This window comes from Ahaetulla prasina, chromosome 3, assembly GCF_028640845.1.
Source record: "Ahaetulla prasina isolate Xishuangbanna chromosome 3, ASM2864084v1, whole genome shotgun sequence".
In the NCBI taxonomy this organism is placed as follows: Eukaryota; Metazoa; Chordata; class Lepidosauria; order Squamata; family Colubridae; genus Ahaetulla; species Ahaetulla prasina.
Window position 1 is genome coordinate 178,365,914 of NC_080541.1, and position 27,468 is coordinate 178,393,381.

The following is a 27,468-nucleotide window of genomic DNA, read 5'->3' on the forward strand; positions in this document are numbered from 1 at the left end:
CTGCCTGATTACCCTTCGGTCAGGCCCCGGAGCCACAACTTTCTCGCCACCTGCCTCAACCGGGCCTTGCCCCGGAGCCGCACCCGCTCTCCCTTCACCACGTAGCATGTACTGACCTTTCTCCAGCGGCCGGCTTCCAGAAAAAGCAAGCATCCGAAAGTTACCAGAGCCACTCTCCTTCTTGAATATGCTGCCACCATCGTCACCTTGTTCCATGCACCGGCTGCGCAAGCGCATACCATTTATTTCATTCATTTCTCAGCGGCGGCTTCCAGAAAAAGCAAGCATCCGAAAGTTACCAGAGCCACTCTCCTTCTTGAATATGCTGCCACCATCGTCACCTTGTTCCATGCACCGGCTGCGCAAGCGCATACCATTTATTTCATTCATTTCTCAGTGGCAGGTTGGGTGTGCGCTTGCGCAGCCGGCACATGGAACAAGGCGGCGATGATGGTGGCATATTCAAGAAGGAGAGTAGCTCTGGTAACTTTCGGACGCTTGCCTTTCCTGGAAGCCGGCCGCTGGAGGAAGGTAAGTACACGCAGCATGGCGAAGGGAGAGCAGGCGGCAGGTCCGGGGCAAGGCTGGTGTCGGGGAATGGTGCATCCCCCGACCCAGTTGAGGCAGGCGGAGAGCAGGTGGCGGCTCTGGGGCCTCGGGGAATGGGGCGTCCCTGGGCCCTGACCGAAGGCAAAGGGCGAGCGGGTGGCAAGTGGGCAGCAGGTCCGGGGAAAGGCCGGAGTCAGGGAATGATGCATTCCCTGACCCGCTTGAAGCCGGTGGCAGCTCCGGGGCCTCAAGGAATGGCGCATCCCTGGGCCCTGGCCCCCAACCCAAGGTGAAGGGCAAGCGGTTGGCAAGCGGGTGGAGAGGCTGCAGCTGCAGGCATCTCGCAAAAAGGGAAAAGGCAGAATAGAAATTAAAAAAATTTTCCTACTGGGTTCTGTGGGCGTGGCTTGGTGGGGGGGTTGTGACTGAGTGGGCATGGCTGTGAGTGACATTGAGTTGGCCATGCCCACTCAGACACATGACACACCTACCCACCAAGCCACACCCACAGAACCGGTAGGGAAAATTTTTAGATTTCCCCCCTGGGTAAAATGCTAGGAAATGGAAGAGGAAGAGGAGGAGGAACAGGAAGAACAGGAGTTTGCCTTAATGTTGGTTCAAATTGACCATGAGTATCAAATATACTTTGACGGTACCCTGGATTTGTGCTGATAATTTGGCAAAAATTATTTGCCCTAGCACGAAAGGGGGAATTGTAGGAAGTTAGCACCCACCCCTAGGAAATATTAAAAAGGCAGAATATTATACCTCCCTAGATGAGAAAAGGAGAAATATACTCTTGGAAAGCAGCCCCCACCTTTGCTAATAGCCATAGAAAGGCTGGGCCAGCTTATCTACAACACAAAAGTCCTTCACCCTCAAGACATAATAGGATTAGCCCTCTACCTATCTCATCACGACACCTGAGAAGATTACATCACCCAGCAAGATTCAACCAAGCCTGGGACTTAAGACAACCTACAAAGTTACCCCTGCATGGCTCCATGATGGTCTGACAACCAATCAGGATACATTCCTTGTCATAGGAACAGGAGGCAAGTTCAAAGCCTAACAGAGGGTATAAATCTCTCTCCCTCTCTCACCCATGTGCTCTTTTTGCCCAGGACCTCAAACCATGTGGTCCTGTCTACCATTAAACCACCTTTCCAAGCACTCTCCATGTTTCCAGGGTCTTTCTTCCCACTTGGGAACTGAACCCAGATGAACATTTCTTCCAACAAAACTTTGAAGAATTTTGTGAGATAGGACAAATGAAAATAAATTAAGTTTTACAACTCGATTATTTGAATGGACTAAACATCAAGATTCTTAAAAATAAAAGGAAGAATATAAAGTTAGGTTATTTCATGATCAAGGTTGAAATAGATACGTTGTTATCACATAAGCATGGGAATTCTGATGTTTCGTGGCTATGATTGATGTCATTCTAAATCAAACCTGTACAGAAGCATATGAATTCTAAGTCTATAAGCCTTTTCTTTCTTGAAGCTCATCCTTTTACTACATATGGTCCCATTGTGTCCTAGCCACAAATCCCATAATACTTTCCCGCTGTTTTTCACTTGTTAGACTTCAAGCCTTATATGCTAAGTAGAGTGATGCAGAATCCTTTACTATAATGCCACTATAGAAGCCATCACCTAAACAAGGAGCATGAAATTTCCATTTCTCTTAAGGAGCAGAACAGCAGGATTTGTTGGACCAACTTTTTCTTTTCTTTTTGCGAGGGAGAGGGGACAGTTATTGGAAGATGAAATGTTGCTTTAAGATTCTCATCTGGGGTTCTTCTGGAGAGCTACATGCAGCCTTTGGAACAATATTTTGTATGTTTCTTCTGAACGCTGTCATCAGAACTACAGCAATGCTGTATAGGCTGATTAAAGAAAGCCAAAGCTGCCAGAACTTGATTTCAGAAAGAAACAAGCAATGTATTATGTGATCAAATTAATCAGTATGAGGACAATACTCCCTCTGTCTTTAGAGGCTACTTTCAGATCCAGAATCGTTTCACATCTGATTTTGCCTACAGTAACAGAAGCAAAAAATGCAGCCTTTTCTCTTCCCAAGTTGATCTAAGACAGGAATGCTTAGCAGTTATTAGGTTTATTACTGATTTATCTAAGAAATCAAACCACGACTTCATCTGCTAGGCCACAATGTCTAAATTCCTATATTGAGATAGGAATTCCTATCTTAGGAATTCCTATATACCAAATTTATTTATTTATACAAACTTCAAAAAAGAGGCCTTCTCTAGTAATGATAATCTGCCTTCATAAAGGCCTTTCGTAGGAAGAATTATTATTAATTTTATAAATAGGATTATTTTTTTGGTATGAGGTTAAACTACAATATACCCAGGGGCCACGGTGGCTCACATGGTAAGATGTTGGGCCTGCACACCGCTGAGGTCAGTGGCTTGATTCTCGTGAGCAAATAAACCATATAGGGACATGAAAGGAGGCTCCCCTGTTGGCCTACCAGCATTCAGGCATCCTGTGGGTAAAAGGTAACACCACCCGAAAAAATTATTTTCACAGAGGCAATCAGCCACCTCGGTGATTCCCGGCTAACGTGTGCCATAATGCCAAACAAAAACAAAAACAAAAACAAGAAAACCCAATATATCTAATTATTAAGTATGATAAAGAACTAAATAAGTTGTTTAAATGCCTTTATATTAGACATGTTATTTTATTGTAGTGAATTCTTAAATTTAATAGTTATATATATAAAACAGAGGCCTCTCGTAATGAAGAAGTGATATATACACTGTAGAGATACACAGACACGCACACACCATATGCACATACTATACACACACACACTCATTCAAGCCCTGGTTTTCTCACACTTGAACTACTCTAATGCCCTCTACATGGGGTTACCCTTGAAAAGCATTCGTAAGCTTAAACTGGTACAAAGTATGGCAGTGCGGGCAGACTTTGCAGCCCATGTTACACCACTGTTCTGCAAGGTGAACTGGCTACTTTTCTGCTTCAACGTGTTATTACCTCTAAAGCCCTACATGGCATGGGTACAGGTTACTTGAGGAACTGTCTCATCCTTATGGGACAGGGTCACCCCATGCGTTCTGGCAGAGGAGGCATTCTGTAGATTCTGTCAGACAAAGAATTCTGGATGATGGGATCCAGGAGAAGAGCCCTTTCTGCCATGGCCCGACAATCTTGTGGTGAGTTTGACTCCCATCCTGCTTCTTAAAAGAATGAAATCAGTCACATCAGTCTCTTTTTACTGATAACTCTTTGCAGATGTATTTTTGTTATGGGGAGTAGTTTCATAATGTTACATTCTTTTCTTACTTGTTTTGTCTTTGATTTGGTTTTTCCTTAAGAGCCAGTTTACCTTTAGCAGTTTTGCTTTAATTCCACTTCATTCCAAAAGTCTATGATTACCGGTATATTCAAGTCAAAGGCAGGCTCAAAATCCATATTCAAATCTACCATCATCAACCATGGAAACTCATTGGATCACTTTGTCTTATATCAACCTACGATAGTTGCTGTATGGCTATAAAGAACATCTCCATGTGCTGTATAACTTCTTCCTAATAAAAAGATAAGACAATAATGGTAACGAACAAATATTAATAAATCCTTATATGGAATCATATAATTATTAAATGTATTATGAAATTATGTTTTAATTGGGGGAGCTGTTTCAAGCCTTTCTAGATAACTGCAATCGAAATGTACTCTATTAAGCCAATGTATACATTCTATTAAGATAATGTAGTACTATAAATGGCCTTGCTGAATCTACCAGTCATAATAATACAACGGAGGGAAGTCACCTTTTTCCCTTAAGGATATGGAAATGAAAGATGGAAGTCCAAAGATGGACTTTGAAGAAGCAAGATTGAAAGAGTATCGGTATTTTGGTGTTGGTGTTTAAGAATCCTGAGAACACCGTGGGCACCCGAGAAATCAGATCATTGAACAAATCATCCGAGAGTTCTGATTCAGGACACACATGAACCAAGCTCAAATTATCATGCTTTGGATCCAATGTGTCAAGGCATGCCTCTCAGAAGGCTTTAATATTGGGTAAGGCACAAGAAAAGAATGACCGAAGGCAAGGTGGATGGAATCAATTAAGAGACAATGGATTAAAAAGACCTGTAGACCAGGATTGGAACATATTGTCCAAGATTAAATCTATGTGGTTGCTAAAAAGCTACGTCAACTTAATAGTACATTATAATATATAACAACAGAGTTGGAAGGGACCTTGGAGGTCTTCTAGTCCAACCCCCTGCCCAGGCAGGAAACCCTACACCATCTCAATCAGATGGTTATCCAACATTTTCTTAAAAATTTGCAGTGTTGGAGTGTTATCTATCATCACATTTATCTCATCCAGTGTTATCTATCATCACATTTATTCATTAAAAGAATAGATTGCTAAACTGGGTTGAATAATACAAATTTTATTATTTTAAATCCATTTTCATACATGGTCACGTTTAGAGGCAGACTGTGAGGTAGGATTTCAACCAGGTCCTTGGCCTGAGAAGGCAATTATTTGAAGTGTAAGGACGGGAAACATTTATTTCTCGGTTCCCCCAGCACAGTTCCCGTCACATTTCTACCCAAACGGCCCAGAATGGCGTGGTGGACCAAGAACTCTCGCGAGCCAATTCCAGACTCAGTCAGGTCTCTCCCAACCCTCCTCCGGAGCCTGGGAGAGACTCAGCTAAGAGGCCGACAGAAACCTCCCTCCAATCAGCAGCGCGGCCTCCCCACCGTGCACCACCCGCCGGGAGCTGTTGGCCTATCAACCTGTCAGAGCGCACCCCTCCGGGGCAGTCCAACCACTGGCTCCTCCTCAGTGAGGTAAATTATAGTCAGTGCGGCTCTGCCAATCGCCGGCAGAGGAACGCTCGGGGCGCTCCTCTTTAACTCTGGGGTGACTCCGAAGCGGGTCCACCGAGAAGGAAGACGTGTTCGAGCCGCTCTCAGGGACGCGCCATTTTCCTCCCGTTTGTCCGAGCCATCGGCGGGTGAGTGCGGTCTTGCAAAGAGGGGAGGGGGGAAAATTTTTCTGTACTTTTTTTAGGTTGCTTTTCGGGGCCTGCAAGAGAGAGAGCCACGCATCCCGTCCGGCTTCAGGCGCCTGCCTCCCTCCCGTTCTTGCATTCCCCGGCTGCCACACCCTATTCGCTGTGGGCTTGAGACCGATCTCGCCGCCTTCTCCCCCTCCGCGTACTCGGGAGCTTTTTTTTTCTTTTTCTTTTCGCTCAGCCGGCGGGGAAGTGATTTTCTCTCCCGGCTGCCCGCAGCGCGCGTGACGCAGAGGCCGACTTGACAGGAGCAGAGCTCCCCGAGTCTTTTAAGAGGCAGGAGCATTTCTACTTGAAAGCAACGGGAGCTGGGCAAAGAGGCTATTGCCTTTCTCAGAAGTACTCCAGCACGGGTTCGCCTACCGCAATGATTTGAAAAAGTGGGGGAAAGGCGGCGGGGGAGACGACGACGACGACATGCTGCTTCAGAAGAGGCCGAGAATATATTCGTTAAGAGAAATGGGGCCGGAGAGACTGAAGCGCCACTATTCGCCCCGGTCTTCATAACGGATTAATCTGAGGCAAAACTGTCGAACGGTAATAGAAGGGAAGAAGGCACAGTTGCTAATCGAAATTCCCCCTCTTCCCCCTCAGCGTACACAAACTCAAGGGCTTCTGACGTCAGTGTGACAGGCAGATATTCAGTAGTGGAGGCTTTTCGTAATCTTGCAGTCTGATAATAAAACAATCTAATGTTGATATGTAGCTGTTAAAAGCATAAGGATTTGGGTTTGGTGCCAATGGCATCATAGACTTCCTTTAGGTTCCCCCCCCCCCATTTTTAGGTGAATGCTGAAGTTGAATTTAACCATATTTTGTATATTCGTTTCTTCTCTCCCTTTTTTCCCCTTCTTCATTCTTGTTTGCTATCCTTAGAAAAATCATTTCCGGAAATAGGATTAATTGTAAAAAGAAACAGAGCGTTTCTGCAGGAGAAACGGTCAAACTTGTATTATGCCTGTTATAAGTTATTGTACATAGTCTTCTGTATTTGCACAAACTCTTCAGTAAAAATAGAGGGGTTGGAGTAGCAATATCAGAATTTGTAAACAATAGTTTATAGTTCACCATGCAGTTAGAAAGGGACAGAAGGAAGTTAATCATCTGCTCCCCTTCCATCTTTGTTTTCCTTTCTTTTCAAATGTAGGGTGATAATCTGAGCATTGTTTTCAAGGACTAGGGATAAGGAAGCAAGGAAATGATTTATTAATATGGCTACACATTTATGTAACATGTTCTGAGCACCAAAAATAAGGAAACCAGAATTTCATTAGAACAAAAAACCAACAACTATTGAGGCATGCATTTGACAAGAATTTGCAATAGTCAGTAATCTCTCATATCTATATGCACATTACCAGCTGTGTGTTAAATTGCTTGGCAAGTCATTACCCAAGTTGATTCCCTCAAAGTACAGTGTTGAAGATTTTCTAATGTTACTATAAATGTAATGTAATGATACTATAAAGATTAACAATATTTTGTGTCACAACCTCTATGGAGTAGACTCTTCATCATATCTGATCAAGGTACAGAAAAGTTATACCTTAATGAATGTATTTGTTACATGCATAAGAATTAATTTTTATTGCAACACTATATTTTCATTGGAACAGAACGAAAGGGCTATTCCCTTCTTAGTAAGCTGATGCTGATGTTGGAATTTGAAAAAATAATCAGGCTCATGAAAAATTTATTAGAAATGTTTGCATTTTTAATTTTTTAACATTCTGTATTAAACATGTTTATGAAGCTTACATTTAGATATAACAACACTACTCATCTTTCAGTTTAAAGTTATTCTTGCAATATTCATACTATTGAATCAAAATCAAATGCACATGTTTCTTTGTGAGTTTTTAAAAAGTTCTAAGCAAAAGATTCATAGACTGCTTAATTTTTTTCCTCTGTTTTGGTCTGCTTAAATTTCTATTCTTTCCGCCATACAAAGTTAAAGGGACCTTCTCTTCCAAAGTTAGTTCCTGTTTATGGATATTAGGAATAGTGAAGATGAGACCTGAGAAAAATGTATGTGAATTAAATATATAATCAAATCTTATATTTTTAGATTCAGTAGGCAGAGGTGCATTGATTGTTCTACTCTATTTCAGTTGTATATCAAGACAGTTGTATGCTCAGTTAGAGATAAGACATATAAATCTGACTTCACAATAAATGTAATATTTAAAATGTATGTCATTGCTGTTGATTTGTTAGAACTGTTTTACATCTACCCGAAGTCCCAGCTAAGCACAATAGCAATTATTTTCTTTGTTGAGCTGCTTTTATCCTGCATTTGGAGTTGTTAAAGTTTCATGAAGATATCAGATCATGAGTGAATGGATTGTGCAAGGAGAAGATATTCAATTAGTTTTCTTCCGATACAAAGAATTACTTTTGATTGAGATGGCCTGTAAACCTTTTCTGCCCAGCTTGTATGCCTGATTCCTGACAAGAGCTGAGTATCTGGAATGTAGTTGTGCGGAAGGGCACATTTCTGGCACATTACTGTGCTTTGCTGACACCTCAGTTATATCAAAGAAGTTGTATTCTATGGCGACAGTATTTCAGGGAAATGAAAAGTTTGCATTTTAAATAACTTTGATTACCTAGTCTTCCACTGACTTTCCATTAATTTCTTTTCTACTAAACTCAAGTTATGCATCTTGCATTTTAAATATCACCATTCTATAGAAGACACTGTTCACCTGTCTGTCTAATATTGATGTAGGCACATATTGCTGTTTAATAGTTTTGAATGCAGTTCCAGCTATTTCATTCTAATATGCCCTATCACCATTTCCTCCTTCACCTTTCTGAAACATGAAGTTGAGAGAAATGTACTTCTTCCAGTCCCTTTATTATTTTACAATGCTGTAGCATGTAGGAGCCTATTGAAGTAGTAGTAATAAAAGCCATGGAAAAGTATGGGCAAGAAAAATGGATATAATTTTTCCTCATTTATTTATAATGTATGACAAATAAGACAAAAACATGGCAGTGTGGAGGACTGGTGGAGAATAGTGGGCTTAAAATGTAACTTCATAAAATGCATCTGTTCATAAATGCATTTCTGAAAGCTCAGAAAAATCAAAATTCAGCTGATAGGTATATTAGTCTTTTGAAAAAAAGTTAAATTATGTTTTATGTAAAGAGAGCAGATGAATGTATGCATGTAATTTTTAAGTGATGTTTGTAATTGTGTAATATTCACTGGGGAACTCTGACTTTCTGGGTGATTGTCTAAGTGCAGATATTGAGCAAATGTTAAATTCTGCAAAATAAGAGTCTCAGGGTATCTCATAGGGGATATTTCCTTAATAGTTGAAACAATCTGCCATATGAATGTATAGATCCTAGCATGCACTTGGACTGTAAATGGTTAAGGAAAGGAGCCAAGCATGCTACTTGTCTAGGAGATTATGTGGTCAAGTAGTTTGTTGTCAAAATCATTATGTACAAGGAACTTACTGTAATATGAATTGGCACGTTGGTAAATAAAAGCAGAAAAAATATTCTGTGTATCTTAGAGATTTTATCAATTGTTTAGGTTCCAAATCTGTCTCAGTCTGTCTATTGCTTGTGCTTTGCTGATTACCTGGAGCAGATATGTTTTTTTCAACCTCCCATGAGAGACTCATATGACTACCCCATCAAGGCTGTCCTCTTTGAATCAAGGACCTACTTTTAATTGTCCTGGAGCAGTCATTAGTAGGAAACTGCCAATATGCACTATGTTTATATACAGTGTTTTACACGGCTTTCTAAATACTGCAGCCTTCTATTAATTCACAAGATATTGCCTAGGATTTAGGTGGAAGTCATTAGTTTTACAGGAGGTGAATGCATGGGATGAAGTTAGTGAATCGCTTTTGCTTATTCCTTCCCCTGTCTAAAACATTAACTTAAAAAGAGACCTCAGTGTTTTGAGAATTCAAAAGTTTTAATTGCAGGACTAACAGCAATTCAATTACAATGAAATGATGTTTGCCTTAAGGCAGGTAGGATCACTGCCTGCTCAATTCTGGATTATCACTGATGAAACACATGTGACTTTTATTATTGACACAATCTCTGTGATTTCTACCTGTAGAAGGGGTGGTAGGGTATATAGTTGTTGCTATAATAACGTTTAGCAAGCTCTAGTTAAATGAAAGCCAGTTTGGGCTAGTGGTTAAGGCACCAGGCTAGAAAGCAAGAAACTATGAGTTCAAGTGTTGCCTTAGCCATGACAGCAAGCTGGATGACCTTGGGCCAGTCACAAACACACAGCCAAACTCACCTTACAGGGTTGCTGCTCTGGGGAAAATAGGAGGAAGAGGTGTTGGATATGTTTGCTGCTTGGATTTATTTGCAGAAATCATAAAGGTAGGATGCAAATAAACAAATAGAAATAAATAAATCAGGCTAGCTTGGTTTCTAATAATAAGCCAACAGTAGTGATTCTTGCTCATATTTGATAGTTTGACCTGATTATGATTGCAAATAATAGCTTATCACTTTTATTCAAATGTAATTACATTTTACTGAATTGGAAATGTTTTTGTCTCCTTCACAAAAAAATATTTTAGATCCCCTTTCTGAGCCTATCTCACTAGATGTCACCAACATGATCAAAATTGGCCTGCAGGTGATTTGTAAGGATTTAACCTGTCATCTCAATGTGGGGAGCTATGACTTACTAAGAACTATTAATAGTGTAGGTTCCAGAGGAGAATATGATTGAAATAGAGCCCATTTACTTCTCCCTTTGGACATAACAGTCTTTCAAACGGCAGTTATATACCAGTTCTTTTGACTTAATCAGTTTGTTCATCTATTACAAGCTTTAGATTCTATAATTTTATATGATTGTTTGAACCATGACGTCCCCTTTGTAATCTATTTGTACTGTTAAGTCAGTTCTGCTTTATTGTAGCCTACTGAATGGTACTTCACTGAACTAGGGAAAATATTTATTTTAAAAAAACCTGACTTATTCTAAAATAAGTAGCTAGCTAATGGATATACAGTTGAACTAGTGGAAATTAGGATGTATGGTTCGTGGTCATAATGCTCTGAATATAAAATTGGGAGTTAGAACTTCTGTTTTCAGTGTTGTCCTCCATTTCAAGGGTATTTTCCCCACTGATCTGGATGTTCTGTACAACCTCACTTGGCAGAGCAAGCATAGAAGGATTCCAATCCCCTCCTCCATCTCTATGCATCAATATGCTATTGAGAGATTCTTCTCTGCATCCACGTGCATGGCAGTACCAGGCACAACACTTCTATGCAAGCAACTCATGTGGGTGTCGGGTTTTGTGCTGTTGACTTCAGAATGTCAGTGGGTTGGAGGTGTGGCCAAGGTAGGGGCTTGATGTGCCACATTACAATTTTGCCAGAATACTGTTTGTACAGGTGGGTGGAACTGGAATTTTGATATTAGATTACAATAATAGATGATGAAGCACAACTGAGCTTTATTTCAATATATAATTCCAATTAACATTTCTGTGATTCCAGTTGGAAAATGCATAGCGAATGTGTTCCTATGTAGATATTCAGATCTGCTCTATTGCAAGTGATGGGAGGAGAATGATTTTCTGATTCTTTATACTCTCATTTGAATTCTATAATACTAAAAATCTGTTACATTATTTCTTCTACCTAAAGTTGATGGCAGTTTAATTTTAGTGAGCAGATGCCAATTAAAACATTTTTCTTTCACACCAGTGAGGGGTGAGGGAGGGATTTCAATTTTAAAGACATTTTAACAACCTGTAGCATGTTGCTTATGAAAATTCCTACCGCACTGTTCCAGTCTGACCTGTTCAATGCTTTGGTATGCACTGGTGCCAGGGCAGAATGATATCCGGACAATATTGTATGGCCCCATAGTGTTTAGGAGTAGGATTTTGAGAATATTGCAGGTTTCAGTTGCATTTTCAGTTTGTTTAAGATATGAGAAAAAAGTGCTGTATTCTTGGTCTGGGTGTTTGTATGGAACAATTGCACCATACACTAGACTATGGGGCTGGGCTGTTTATGTGGCAGAATGCTGAGCAGAATTCCCTCCAGCTCCCAAACAGGCAGAGCAGGTTGGGCCCATGTAGGGACAGTGACTGCTCAATCTCCGTGTTCTACTGATTATGCAGGAAAGTGTATTGGACACTTCATTTCTCCCTCCTTCTCTGTGTACTATGTAAAAAAAGAATTATTTATACCTGATTAAATCTTAGCTTTTGTAATCATCTATAAGCAGGAAAATGTACATTATAGTACAGAATGTCCAGTGGGGAAAAGTAATGCTGCGAGTACTTATTACTGATATCTCAGTAATCAGTTTCCTATTAAATACAAAAGCATACAAGTTCTGCTTCCTTAAACTCTTAAGGAACTAATATGCCTATAGTATTTGTGCAATATGTACCCCTCAAGTGCTGTGCTCAGCTCTTATTCAGGAAAGTAAACTCTGGCGTTATACACCAGTGAGTCAACGAGTAGCCATTTCTCGTTTTGCCCTATTGCTTCAGTGGAGTACAGATGATTAGACAGAAAGACAGGAAACTTGGCTTCTCTATAAGAAACCACAATATTCCTCAACATCAATTCAACATCAATTGCCATGATTTGAATAGTAAGGAGAGTTTGCATTGCATTAGAGCCAGGTATAGGGGCCACCTGGGAATGGAAAGGATGGAAGATAAAAAAATGTATCTTGGCTTAAAGGAATTTCATAACACAGCCAAGAAAACTACATGGATGAATCATAAATGTTTGGACAGAAAAAAACTAGTCTTATTTCCCATATTCACACAAAATCTATGATATGCCTCCCATTTTAAAGGTGAATTGTTTCAGGGGAAAAAGTTAAGTCTTCCTTTCATGTAGATATTATACTTTAGAGCAGGCATGTCTAACCCACAGTCTGTGAGCTACATGTGGCCCTGGACAGCTAGTAATGCAACCCCACAACATTATTATGTGCATTTATATATATTAGCTATATTATATATTTTATAGGTGACTAAGACAATTCTTCAATGTGGCCCAGGCAAGCCAAAAGATTGGACATGCCTGCTTTAGATATTTTGAAGCAGCTTTATTTGTACTTCTAACTTAGCTTCACTGTCAGAGTATATTCTTAAGTACAGTATAAAAGGTAAAGGTTCCCCTCGCACATATGTGCTAGTCGTTGTTGGCTCTAGGGGGCGGTGCTCATCTCTGTTTCAAAGCCGAAGAGCCAGCACTGTCCGAAGACGTCTCCGTGATCATGTGGCCGGCATGACTCGACGCCAAAGGCACATGGAACGCTGTTACCTTCCCACCAAAGATGGTCCCTATTTTTTCTACTTGCATTTTTATGTGCTTTCGAAACTGCTAGGTTGACAGAAGCTGGGACAAGTAATGGGAGCTCACCCTGTTACACAGCAGCACTAGGGATTTGATCAATAAGTACAGTATAATGATACCTATATACCTGTATAATGAGCCACCTATAATTGATGTGGACTGTTTATCTTAATCTTCGGTTTCTGTTGTACTTTTAGGGTTGTTCTGTTCTTCCTGGTCTTGCCTGACAAATTTCTGAAACACAAGAGAAGCCAAGAACAATTGGCAACTTGACACCCCTAGACTCCTGGTATGCTTTCTCAATTTTTTTCTTAGTCCTAAGCTTGTCTTGATCTTCCACTGTTCATTCCCTTATAAATTCTAAAAAAAAAAAAAAGGCTGGATCCTCTTAAAGTGAGGTTGTTCTAAATTCCGTTGTTTATTCTTGTTGCATGATGTATACCAATATTGTTGATCCTTTTCCCATCAGTAACACCTTATTTTGAATTATCTGTATTCTGGTTGGATATATTAGTCTTTCTTGGCATCTTTCTAGGTTGAGTCACTATACCAAAAATAATATTTTAGGAAATGACTTGTGATTTTTCTTGTTCTGCATGTTTCTAAGGTTGGCTACTTAAATACATATTTTTAGTCATGTTGGAGTACTAATTAATATGCTGTCCTAAAAGCCATAATTACTCTGATATATAACCTGTTTGGTTGATCAACCAAATAAATTTCAGAAAGAAACAGTAGCATTTTTTATTTTGGTTTTACTGTTGCAATGTCTAAGGTAACATATAGTTCCATTTATATAGCATGTATTATTTTCTGATCATTTGAACCAGGTTAGGGTAATATGCAGGGATGAAATGCTACCAGGTTGGACAGGTTTGGACGAACTGGTAGCGGATATTGGGGTTGGTTCACTGAACCGGGCAGCAATCGCTGGCTGGCCATGCCCCCGAACTGGTCCGCGGCCCCCAGTCCTGCCATGCTTCCTTGCCTTCCACGCAGCCTTCCCGGCGTCCTGGTGGTCAGCTTGCGAAGGCAGGCAAACGGAAGGCCACATGGAAGGCAGGCAAGCATGGCAGGGCTGCGGGGAAAGGAGCTAACAGCCTACTCCCTTCCCTGCAGCCCTGTCATGCTTGCCTGCCTTCCTGGCGGTCCTGCACACCTGCTTGCCTTCCAAGGCCAGCGTCCAGCTTGGCCCGGCCAATGGGTGGGCAGCCAGCCCTTGGTGGAGATGCTGCTGCTGCGTTGCTCCAGGACATGTGCAGCAGCCCCGGGGCCAGGACATCTGCCTGCCTTCCCGGATCATTAGTGCGGTGCCACCACCCCTTTCAGCCCCGAGCAGCGGCTGCATCTCCACCAAGGGCCGCCCACCATCAGCCTTACCAATGCGCTACCTCTGTTGGGCATGCTGAATACACCAGTGGAGGATCTAGAAGGTAAGGCCAATGCTGGCAGGGGGAGGGAGACCCGCTGCACTCAGCTCCTCGGAGAGACATGGCGAGGCTCGCTCGCCTTTTGGGTCTGGCGTGCTCGGCTTCCATGGGTCCTTTGGCCACCTGCCACCTGCTTGCCTTCCCCTCTGCCTCGGGTCCTTCCTGCCCTCCCGTAGCACCGCTGTGCTGCTGCTGTTCATTTTCTTCCTTGTTCCACTGCAAAACAAAAGCGAACAGTGGCATGGTTGCTTCAGGAGGTTGCTTTGGGAAAGCGGATGTCTGCACTCCTCTTAAAAAAGGGTGTTTAGTTTGGAAATATTTGATACTTCATTATTATTTTTTTGTTGAAGGAGCCAAGGTGCCTAAATTGTTTTTTGTTGTCTTTTCTTACTCAGCTAGAAAGTACTTTCTGTTTGCAGTCAGTTTGATTTGAGAGATGTAACCCATAATCCACAAATAATAATTTGGGCTGCAATTTCAAATGAATCAATTGCAGTATAGATAAAACCCATTCTAAGCCTACTGTTCCTCCTTGAGAAGGTCATGTGACTTGTATAACACATGCAGGCACTGATTGTTTATATATACTGAAGGTTAAATGAGACTTTAGAGCTGCTTCCTGTAGAACAGGTGGATCCAACCTTTTTGCTTGCTTGGGTGAAGATAAATTGTCTTGGGCCACATTAGTAGCCTGCATGTAGCCCTTAGGCTATGAGTTGGGCATGCCTGCTCCAGACTGAATGTATCTGAATAGCTTTGTTTCACTTGTACTTTTTTTTACTTGTGGGTACTTGCTATCAGTACTGTGAAAATCATTTATAGAAAAAAAAAGATGTGTTCAGCAAAAATAAGAATTAAATCATTTATTTCATCCCAAAAATAATTATGCTTTATTGAGAATTGAGTAATAATATAGAACTATTCATTACTTGCATCCAAATAAAAGCATGATTTGCAGGTTGTCCAGTTCTAGTGCACTGACTAACACTTTCACTTCTTATGCAGAACAGCGACTAATACTGTTACTATGGATGTGTTGGTGAACAGGTATCGAGACTTCATGAAGGGAGCAGGTGAGCAGATTTTAGTTGAATGACTGAAACTATTTTTTGTTTTGTTTTTAATCCTTTTCCTCCCCCAAAAGGAAACAGGTTTAGGCTGATAATTGAATTTACTGAGGAAGATGATCTAAAGCTACATATTTGTGTATTGCAAAGGTTATGCTTTCAGTATTTCAATAATTGGAGTGTTCCCCTTGAGCAGCAATAACTACAAGTAAATGTTTCCAATAACTGTTGATCAGTTCAGTATATTTTCTTGGAGGAATTTAGCCCATTCCTCCTTACAGAACAGCTTCAACTCAGGGATTTTAGTGGGCTCCCTTGCATGAATTGCTCACTTTAGGTCTTTCACAATATTTCTACAGGCTTAAGTTCAAGACTTTGACTTGACCATTCCAAAACATTAACTTTCTTCTGTTGTAACCGTTTTTTGGTTATATGATTGAGTTTTTGGATTGTTGTCTTGCTGCATGACCACTTCCTCTTGAGCCGCAGTTCACACACATATACCCTGACATTTTCCTGTAGAATTTGCCAGTACAATTCAAAATTCAAAATTCCATCAATGATGGCAAGCCAGAGTCCAGAGTTAGCAAAGCAATCCCAAACTGGTATTATCAGCACCATATTTCGCACATGGGATAAGGTTCTTTGGGTAGAATGCAGCATTTGTCTTTTGCAAAACTTAATACTTTTTATTCAAGCCCAAAAGTTCTATTTTAGTCTCATTTCTCCATAGAACATTCTTCCAATAGCCTTTCAGATTATCCATATGGTCTTTCACAAACTATAGCTGAGCAACAACTTATTTTTTGGAGAGAATTGGTTATCTCTTGATGCACACCATTTCTTTGTGGAAATTAAAACAATTTTCTGGCCAAAGTATATGTATTATGTGTAGAAAAATGAAGCTATGAAATGACATAGGAAAATTGTGTTGGTTTTTAAAAACAATTTTCATACTAGATATGGTCCTGGCCCATTCTGTGGGCAGTGTCTCTTCTTGAAATATCCATGAACAAAATAATGGAACAGTCCAACCTGCACAATTAGCAGACAAAAAAGGAGGTGACAGCTGAGTAGCACAGCACAAGACAAGACCACCTTTAGGCTAAGGCTGATAGGTACTTGTCCTAGGTACACAAAGCATAGAGGGAACCAACACTGACCCTCCTTCTGAATCATTCTAAAAAAGCAAATCTTGTAATAGCCGGAGCTGGCACTATCAGTCAGTGTGAGGGGGCCTCCTACACTCTCGAACCAGCACTGGCACAAGACCTTTGGCTAATTGTCGCGATGAGAATACACGTTTGGCCTTCCCTTGGCAAAAACAGCATAGCAAGAAATTGTAGACTACTACTAATTGCATCAAAGCAATGTCTTTGGTACTGTCTATTGTAGTGGCTGTCCAGAGTTTTGTGGTCTTATGAATGCTGACGTTTAGTTCCTTAGACATTACTCTTGGGTTCTTTGAGATCTCTTGGCATATTAGACACTTTGCTTTTAGTGTGAACTTGGCTAGTTGAACATTCCTGAGGAGGATAACAGTGGTAATGAACTACTTCCATTTGTACAATGACAATGTACATATTGTCTGACAATGGACTGGTGGAGTCCAGATTCTTTGGAAAGTTGGTAAGCTCTTCTAGCCTGGTGAGCATCAACAGCTATTTTTGGAGTTCCTTAGATACCTCCTTTGTTTGATCCTTGACACATTTCCACATTTCTGTGTTGTGAAGATCATACTTTGAAAATGAATATCCAGAATTCTGTTCTTTCAATAGACAAGAATTCCTACCTTTCCACTTGATTATTGTCCCATTGACTGAAATGCCTGACTCTAATTTCCCCCTGAAATGAATTCTTCAAAAGTTCAGATACTTTTGCCACATAGCTTTGGATCATTTTCCTCAATAAATCAATGAGCAAGTATAATGTTTTTGACTTATTTGTTTTAATTTCTCTTATCTATTTTTGGTACTTGTGTGGATAAGCAATCATGTTTTAGGTCATATTTATGCAGAAATGTTCAAAAGGATTCACAACTCTTTAAATACCACTATCGCTAAAAAAGCATCTACTCCAAGTGCATTGGCTACTGATAACAAAAGATTGAATGTGTTCTCAAGCACAAAATTTAAGAGAAAATTTCTATAAAATTTTTTATAGATGGCATTTAAATCCAAAAAAATTGGCATGTATGTATCCGAATTTGCAAGCTAAATGTTGGAGATGTGATTGTGATGATGCTACTTATTATCATATATGGTGGACTTGTAAAAAAATCAAAGCAATTTGGATGAAGATTTGGTGGATTATGCAAAATATTTTGAAAAAGAAGATAAAGTTTACCCCGCAACTGTTTCTTTTGGGTATAATTACGGACTGTATGTCAATAGAGACTAAATTAATTTTAAATTTAATATCAGCAGCCAGACTATTGGTGGCGCAATATTGGAAGATTTGCCTACTATTGAAGAATGGACATTAAAAGTAACGAACTTAGCGGAAATGGCAAAAATTTCAGCGTACTTGAAAGATCATTCACAAGAAAGATATATATTGGAAGGGGGAAGGTGGATTGATTATGTTCAAAATAAATATCAGACTAAAAAGTATCAAATAGCTTATGAATGAATAGAAAGTAATAATTGTATTTGTATATATTTTTCTTTTGTGTATGGGAAAAGGGAGTTATGGTTCTATGGGAGGGATTGGAGTTTATGAATAGTTAGCATAATTTAGCTTATGATTGTTAGATGTTATACCCTGTATTTTGCTCTGGGAAGTCCGGGGTGGGGTGGGGTGGGGGGGTGAAAGGGGTGGAGGGGAGAGGGTGGGGGTGGAGGGAGGAGAAGGGCATGTATTTGTTAAAAATTTTTGTAAAACTTTTTAATTAAAAAAAAAGATTGAATGTGTTGCAGGATTCTTATATATTTTTTTCCACAGACCCCCGGATTGCTTCATATCCACTTATGGATTCTCCTTGGCCTATGATGGGTATATTACTAGGTTATGTCTATTTTGTATTATCACTGGGGCCACGGCTCATGGCCAACAGGAAACCTGTGAATCTTAAGAAGTTCATGATACTTTATAATTCTTTTTTGATGGCACTATCAGTTTACATTGTTTATGAGGTAAGCTTCTCCCTGAATTAAATTTTATCTGTAGCTCTTAGATATACCATTGTTGCTTACACTGACTTTCCAACATCAGTATGAGTTCAGAAAAGAGATATGAAACTTTTATCATTCTAAACGTTTTGCAAAAATGCAGCCCCCTATTTTTGTTTTGAAATATATAGCATACACCTAAATTGTCTATAATAATTATATTTAAAAAACACAATTTCTGACTAAAAATCTCACTAGCTCACTATTGCATGTTCAAATTACCTGCTTTAGCAATAAGTTGGAAAGATATTTATTCTTTCTTACTTAGACACAATTTCTCTATGAAAGAGACAGATGCAACATTTTCACATCTAGGATCTATAAGCAAAGAGAAATATAAATAGTTATACTTTTCTGTAATATGTGAAAGTTACCCCAAGACATATAAATCAGTGAAGATTAGGTAGAAGATTCAGTTCAACAGAACATTTCAGGCTCTTCAAATTTTTAAAAAATGTTTTCTCAAAATGAGAGTGTTTTATATTTGAGATAGGTATTAAAATTTGATGCAATACGAGGACTTATTTCCATAAATTTTGAATTTTTGTACTAGCAAATGACATTGTAAAAGTAAATGATTATTAATAGGCAATCTTGCAAGCTCATTTTATAAGTTAGACAGCAGAATTTTTACTAATAGGCCACTATCATACAAGGTCACGTATTTTTACCAGCTGTTATGCTGAATGAATCCTTTTTATGTTTTACTGTGAATTCACATTTTTCCCAAGTAGAATAACAGGATTTGTCTTGCTATGAAAGAATACAATGTTATTTCTGATATTTCATTTTCTTTTTTCAAAATTATATCAGTTAGTGTTATTCAGTAAGATAAATATAGTACATGACAATTATGTCTTAAAAACCTACTTTGGTGTTAATACAGAATAAGTATAATGGTTGCATTGTAGCAGTATAATATGTAAAAACATTGCTTCACTAAAATATTTGAAGTAAAATTTCTCAAGTAAAAAGACATGTGCATATTAGTTATTAAATGCATTGATATTTGAAATTTTTGTAATGTTTGGTCTGACCCTGCTCACCACATGAGACCTAGAAAAGAAAGCTGCTATGAACTGTGATGTTATTGGAATGTAGTTTTAATGAAGAAGAGGTCTGGGAATGATGATTTCTAACAGCATTTTTTTATAGTTTTTAATGTCAGGCTGGCTAAATGGTTATACATGGAGATGTGACCCTGTTGATACATCCCAGGATCCTAAGGCTCTTCGGGTAAGCTTGTTTTTCATTTTCCTGTCTTGTTCTCTCTTCATTTTCTCTGTACTCTTTCTCTTATATGTTGAGTCTCTTTTCTTTGGTTTTTAATACAGCCTTTGGTGAAGGTGTTCTAGGAAGAGTGTTGAGAAGGGAGACTATAAAGGGAGAGAAAAGTGGGAGAGAAAGATGAGATTTTAATTTTGTGATGGCTAACTTTTTACCTTGTCTCTAGATGGTCCGTGTAGCATGGATCTTCATTTTCTCCAAAATCATTGAACTGATGGATACAGTAAGTGACTCTGAACTTCTGATGATTGATCCTATTTTTCTAGTTAAAGCATAGGTGTTTTTCACCCAGTATTTTTCCATGGTGGCCACTCAAGTCTACTTATTCTTCCAATATTTATATTCTCATAAAATTATAGTGGTCAATCTTTGCACACTTTGCTGCATTTATGCAGCAGGATGTTCTGGGTGGGTCAGGCTATATGCTTTCTGATAAATACAATTATTGCTAAAAGATTGTCTAGTAGTAATTTGATGGCCATATTTTGAGGATTGCATTGTGGACTTTTTTCTCTAATTTAAATTTGGTATAGATGGATCAGGTATAAATAGACGTAGAAATACGCTACTAGCCAAAACCTACATCTCACAATGCATTGTTTTTCCAGGTGATCTTTATCCTAAGAAAAAAGAATGAACAAGTTACCTTTCTGCATATTTTCCACCATTCAGTGCTACCTTGGAGCTGGTGGTGGGGTGTGAAATTTGGTCCAGGTAAGATTTTAAAGGAGGATTTACTCCAGAACTTGATTCCAAGATTTGAAAAAAAATTGCATCCATAATTATTTTCAGATATCTCACATGAATACATGCAGTGTATGTATCTTCTCATTATAGGTATATGTACTCGAACATATAGTTTATCTATCCAAGTTATTATTGGAACAACAAAACAGTCTCGGACTTTCAACTATCTGCCCTCATCTGCTTCCTTTATTAAAGTAATGTTTAGATAGTAGAAGTCTGGACCTTTTCAAACCTTTCTGTTTTGATATATGTAGATTTTAAAGTCTTTCTTCTTTTATTTTCCTGTCATCATTAAAGTCCTAGCTATTACATGTGTTTGAAGAGGTTGACTCAGCCTTCCATCCTTCCGAGGCCAATAAAATGGGGACCCAGATTGTCGGGGGCAATATGCTGACTCTGTAAACTGCTTAGAGAGGGCTGTAAACCACCTATGAGGCGGTATATAAGTCTAAGTGCTAGTGCTATTTCCAGTATTTTTTATTTATTTATTTATTTATTATTTAAATTTTATACCGCCCTTCTTACCATGCTTCCACGTGAAAGATCTGTGTGTGTATTCGTGTGTATTTATGTATATATTTGTGTGTGTGTATGTATAATTGATGTATTTTTTATAAAAAAGTCATACACACAATCACAGAATACTAGAATTTTTCTACAAATATCAGTATAATAGTTAAACATATGATAAATGGTTATAGAAAATTCAAACAGAATCTTACATCATCAAAGATTTTAGCATTCTTATTTAGGATATTTTATGTTGCTTTTCTAGACTAAAATAAAGTCAGTGTGGTGTAGTTCTAGACTAGAGTCCTAGGGTTAAACCTATCTTTAACCATGTAAGTTCACTTGGTGAGTTTAGGCCAGTCACTATCTCCTAGTCTTTGCTTCACAGGGTTGTTTCAGGAAAAATTGAATATCCTAATACCTAACCTTTGACCTTCTGAAGAAAGGGCAAGATGAGATTCTCATAAATAAACAGTAAATGTTCTTCCAAACTAATCTACTATTAATAAATATGCAACAATGCAATATTGAATCCAGAATATAAAAAATTGTGAAAAATGATCTGAAGATCTAAAAAAAGTAGAACCTTATACTTAGTGATATTACAAAATACATTTAACAGTTAAAAGAAGAATTAAAAAAATGACCAAGTGAACTTTTCTCAAAGTAGCTTGAATGCTATCTCTGAGATTTGCCCAAAAAAGAAAAAAAAAAGAGTAATTTCAGGTCAGGGAGTTCCACAAATAAGCAAATACCATGGGAAACTGGTTTGATTTATTTATATATTCATTCTGTTTATTCTAGCTGTCTCAATGGCATATCTATAAACAAGGTCTCCATGAGTCAGTCCAATATATTTAACCAAATGTTTTAATTTTCAGAATTTGCATACTCCGTTGGCTCTGTTTCAAGTGTTGTGAATGTATTTTGGTGTATATTTATTTTTATCTTTTTAGAAATAAAACACTTAAATGTCCTAAGCTAGGTTACATTTACATGTAACACTAATAACAGGCAAAAATGTTTGATTGTATGTGCTAAATACAAATTACTGACATTTTTTCTCTCATACCATTTTGATCATGATCCCAGGTACCCCAAATGAATTTTCTTCGTTTTTCTAACATTTATATAGATCAGGGGTGTCAAACTCAATTTTGGCAGCATCCAGTCTGTGCGCTGCTTAGATCTGGCCTGCAGGGCCCATCTGGAAACAGCAAAGGAGTGGCCCCGGGTGTCTCTGCTAGCAAAAATCGGGTGTGGGAGGGGTTCATGCGCCCCCGCCCCCTGCAACCGCCTTTGGAGGCCTCCAGGAGGCCTTCCAGGCCCAAAATGGGGCCTCCGGAGTGCTCCAGGAGGCTGTCCTTGACTCAGAAGGTTATAAAAGGGAGGAAAAGTAAAATATTTTACCTTTCAGGCTTGCAGGATTCTGCTACTATAGCTTATGTCAATAATTTATAGTTCTAGTCTTCCTACGGAGTCAGTTTCTTGATCTGGTCTCTCCCATAAGGTTATCAAGTAGATCAAGTAATTATTAAAAAAACAAAATCTCAGAAATGTACGCCTCCCTATTTTTATAAGTTTATAAAACCATGTCTAAGGAGGTGCGGTCCTGTATCACACCGACCATGGCCACACCCCAATTGCCACAGCCACGCCCACACCTGGCCCTCCAAGGTCAAACCCAATCCTGATGTGGCCCTCAATGAAATTGAATTTGACACCCCTAATATAGACTGTAAGGTCTAATTATGTCATTCATCCTCACTGTGTGCCTTTCTCCTTTTCTCTGTTACTCTACAGGAGGAATGGGCTCCTTCCATGCTATGGTGAACTGTATGGTACATGTTGTGATGTACTTCTATTATGCGCTCTCAGCTGCAGGACCTGCTTTCCAAAAGTACCTCTGGTGGAAGAAGCACATCACTGCCATTCAACTGGTAAGTAAGAAAGGGAAAAGGACAGGCAAATTATGCCAGCATTTTTGATTCAGTTATACAAATCATCTTTGGTCACTTCGTCTGATTCTGTTTCTTTTGAATAGCTAATTACAGAAAATTGATAACCTAATTTGATATTTGTTGCCTATGTTGAGCTTTCCCTTTTCTTCTAAGGATTACCCATCATTGCCTGTGAGTAGAATGAGTTCTATCTGTCACCTTTACTTATTTCATCTGTGCCTTGTTTCTGTTTCTAGCTGCAGTTTGTGATTGTCTCCATCCACATCTCCCAGTACTACTTCATGCCTGACTGCAAATATCAGTTCCCAATCTTCATCCACCTCATCTGGATTTATGGAGTTATATTCTTCATTCTCTTCTCCAACTTCTGGTACCAGTCGTATACCAAAGGCAAGCGTCTGCCCAAGTTCATGACACAACCTCAGCAAAATGGTTTCCATGAGAATGGTGCCATTGCTAATGGCAAAGTCAAAGCCAACTAGGGGTAGGTTCAACTAGCCCCATATCTGGGCTTCTTAACCAGATCAAGTGCCTACAGACTGTTATCTTGCAGTTCCAAACCACCTTCCCAACTGCCCTGTTTCCCTCGTTGCCTCGCTTTCATCTTTCCCCAAGGGAGACAGGCTGCCTGGGCTGTCGGTGCTGAATCCAGCCCAAGGCCTCCAAAGTGCCTATGTCTGCCCTGGGCTGGGCTCCCTTCAGAGCTGGACCAAAGCAGAACCCTGACAGATGGGACACATTTATCCACTTAATTCTATGTACACAATGTGATCTAGGTGGGGATTTTTGTTACTTTGCTCTCCCTAAGTTTGTGTTGTCATTTATTAATTCTGTTTTATTTACCATTGGTGTTCTGCCATTCCTACTCCTTTCCTACTTGAATGTAAGTAGTCCCTTTTTGCTGGGGGTGGGAAATAATTCCTCCTGGAGATAACTTTTCCTGCTCTGTGTGCAGATGGGGTACTACTAGGCAAGTCTTACTGCCTTGGCTGTATTCCTGTATTGCTCCGCAGCTTCGGCTGCTTTGATCCCAGGACCTTAGCAATAACTCTGGACTTCAATCTCCATATGGCTTGATGACTGCAAGCTCTTATTGCACTGAGGCCCAGGGAGAAGAAATAGGACCCTATTGTCCAGCTTGTATGCCATTGCTCTGTGTGCCTTTTAAAACATTATTGGATCTGCCCCAAAGAACAGAGGCTCCCTATAATCTAAATTTTGGGGAGAACTTCTCAAGAGGAGGTATATCCCTCCTGAATTTTCCATTTGTATTCACAGAAATAAATGGATAGAAAGAGAATACTCATTCTGTTCTTGATTTCAAGGCCTTGATCATTGGTTGGTTGGGCCTGATGTGCGAAAAGAACTTTACTTGTAAGTAGTACGTTAATATTGATTTTCAGTTCCAATGACTACTGCTTCTTGCAGTGAATTGGTGTCTTAGTTGAAGTTGGTTTACTAGATGAGAGGAGCTGAAAAACTGAGATCAGAGTCCTGTGAAGCATTGTAATAGAGTGATGGCTATGTTCTGGCTCATCCACAGTGCATTGTGTCAGGCATCAGATTATTTCTGCTCAAGAACACAGGAATTGAAATTCATATTTTACTAGTTTTCTGGGTCTACAGAATACCTTCGCTCAAAGTTCAATACAGCATTTAAGTCCTTGGCTTCTGGTTTGTCCTGTCTGCTATTCCAGGCAGGACAGTGTTAATTTCTTTCTCTCCTTATATGGACACTCCTTCAGGCCAGATGCTTTCCTCTTTGCACTGGCTTAGGTTCTTGGTGAAGCTCAAACTACTGGGCATTATCCTCCTGGGCTTGAAAAGACCTGTAGTCCTTGGTGCTATTGCCTATGGTCTGGTTGAGTGTGATAAGTGGAAAAGCTACAAATACTGTGTGTAGGGCATACAAAATAATTCTGCAATAGAATAAATTGGAAAAGTAATCTTAGTAGCAGATCTTAGATCTGTATTGCATCCTAAATTTAGAGTGCCAAAATATGAAAGCAAGGATATATTGGCAAATATAAAAAGCTAAGGCACTAAGAATACCTTTTATGTTGTTAGAATAAACTTGTATTGGTCTCTCTACCTCAGTGCTAGGGGTAGACTAACCCAGAATCTAGATTATGTGCCATAAACAATGCTGTATATACTATTGAAGAGATTTGTATAACCCAGAATATTTTGATACATTCATTGGCCATTCTGATATAAGGCAATCTTGTTTAAAAGCCTTTAAGCTAAGTTCACTGTTAGGTTGAAATAGGTTTTGTAACACTACTTGCCTTTCCACTGCTGATTATCCTGCTGTGTACTGTTTCCCCACCTGTGTGTGAGAAACCCTAAAACAATGCTAATGGCAACCTTTAAAACTGATACAATGTTTGACTGAGAAGCTTTTACAATGTAGGGGATACTTAGGGGTATAATTTGGAAAAAAGTAAAAGATACTTGTTTGTTCGCCTATATGTGTGCCTACTCTCAACATTTTTTGCTGTACTTAATGGATCAATATTCGATGATAATCATGCAAAGGTGACGAAAAATCAATATGTGACACTGTTCCCAAATTAGGCAGTATAGCTGACCCATTCTAAAATGCTCTTTTTTGTAAACCTGAAGTAAATTTCTGTCCTATGAATCATTGGTTCGCATGCAATCTAATGAACAGGCATTTATGGAGTTTTATTATTTTCAGCATTTTTTACAAGTGCTGATTTTAGTACTTGTCAGTCAAATAACATTCATGTTACCCTAGTGTCTTTCTGATGTGGTGCATTTTTGAATAGCCACGTGCCTTCTAAATAGGATGTAGTTAACTGCTCTAAATTTTGAGTGCGATTATCTGCAGTTTTCTGAATGAGTAGGTATCAGAATTGTTCGCTTACACTAGATAATAAGGCTTCAATATAGTTTCAATTAGCTTTCTACAGGTCTGGTGTTGTAGACATTCAGGTAGTCCTTGACTTACAAGTGCGATTGGGATTGATTTACGGTCATAAGTTGTCATGGTTGTAGGTGGAGGCACCCAGTGACTGGACCCAATTTTACATTTTTGTGGTCATTAAGTAAATCACCATCATTATACAAATCGTTATGTGAACAGTGTGGTCCTGTGAACCTGTTCCTCTGAATGTTTTTGCAGGAAAAATTAGCAAACTGATCACATGATTGTGGGATATTGCAGTTGATCATAAAGTTGAGCCAGTTGCCAAGTACTCAAATTATGGTCATGTGACTGTAAGGCTGTATATGGCATATTTTATGATGGGCAGACATGCTTAACAGGCCGTAAAGAACAAGAACCCATTCCAGGCCCATTGTATTTTCAAATGATCCTAAGTCAAGGACTACCTGTATGAAATCCAAAAGAGAACTCTATCACATATGGGAAGAGAAGTGTTTACACCTCCTTGGGCACAAGCAGTTTCACTTAGTTATAACTATGGATAGATTTCATAAGATAACTGTAATAGGCTACACTTCAAAATAAGCCTGGAATATTAATGCTTTATTTGCCCTACTGATGAATTGGACCAACTCCTGAATATTAAAATATATTTTATTCATGTAATCTGAATTATCTTACTGCATCGCTTTATTTATTAAATTTGTACACAGCCCAATTCCCAACCAGTTGTCAAAATAGTTACCCTATAGATTTTATCTGCTAAAATGGCAATTGTCTAATAACCTCTACTATCATTTTGATTACCTAGAGCAGATCATTTTCATCATTTTTTCCATAAGACCCAAGAATCATGGAAAAGCTCCAGTGCTTGGCAAAGATGAGCTGAGGCTAATATTGGTCTTGATTAGGCTTGGCTTTTCACAATTTCCACTCAATCAGAAGGCAGTAAAATCATTTGTAAGACTGTTCAAGTTACAGTTGATTTGATTGAGGCTAAAAAAACCATAGAAGTGCTAGGTTCAGTCAAGCAACTATTCCATAACTGCTGAGGCTGATTTCAAAGAAAATAGTTTTGGAAGAGCAGACTTAAATATCAGCACACATAGTTCAGTAAAAACACTGGGTTCAGCTAAGCAAATTTGCAATATCTATCTGTTTGGTAAGGCAACAATAGTTGGCAAGCAAAATTCTTAGTTTCATATTTCCCAATAAAATTGTTGGTCCGTAACAGGATGTTGCATCTTGAGGTTGATAAACTGTCACAATCATCCTACATAGTATTTGTATTGGTGCATGAGGGCACCAGCTTCAATTACAACTTGAAAACATACGTTATTTCAAATCCCAGACTAATATTTCAGGTTAACTTCAGTTCTGAAACCTACAATAATCTG

The 27,468-nt window shown here is 39.1% G+C and overlaps 1 protein-coding gene across 2 annotated transcripts; it reads left to right on the top strand.

Moving 5' to 3' along the window:
• Nucleotides 1-5,435: 5,435 nt before the first annotated feature.
• ELOVL1 (ELOVL fatty acid elongase 1) lies at nt 5,436-26,737 on the top strand. Of its 2 annotated transcripts, none has more exons than XM_058175212.1 (9): nt 5,436-5,593; nt 13,186-13,277; nt 15,424-15,491; nt 18,429-18,619; nt 19,811-19,891; nt 20,109-20,165; nt 20,551-20,656; nt 23,003-23,139; nt 23,397-26,737. In XM_058175212.1, the coding sequence occupies exons 3-9, from the start codon at nt 15,446-15,448 to the stop codon at nt 23,640-23,642; spliced, it is 864 nt and encodes a 287-aa protein (XP_058031195.1). In that variant the 5' UTR covers nt 5,436-5,593; nt 13,186-13,277; nt 15,424-15,445; the 3' UTR covers nt 23,643-26,737. The 2 variants fall into 2 exon arrangements, with proteins under 2 accessions (XP_058031195.1, XP_058031196.1); XM_058175213.1 differs by lacking the exon at nt 5,436-5,593 and adding an exon at nt 5,824-6,190.
• The last annotated feature ends 731 nt before the right edge of the window (nt 26,738-27,468 follow it).

What these genes read in the sequence shown, in the direction of transcription:
- ELOVL1 (XM_058175212.1), top strand. Translation starts at nt 15,446, where the DNA reads ATGGATGTGTTGGTGAACAGGTATCGAGACTTCATGAAGGGAGCAG. An exon ending in AGACTTCATGAAGGGAGCAG is followed by an intron (nt 15,492 to 18,428) that starts GTGAGCAGATTT and finishes TTTTTTCCACAG; the next exon opens with ACCCCCGGATTGCTTCATAT. An exon ending in CAGTTTACATTGTTTATGAG is followed by an intron (nt 18,620 to 19,810) that starts GTAAGCTTCTCC and finishes ATTTTTTTATAG; the next exon opens with TTTTTAATGTCAGGCTGGCT.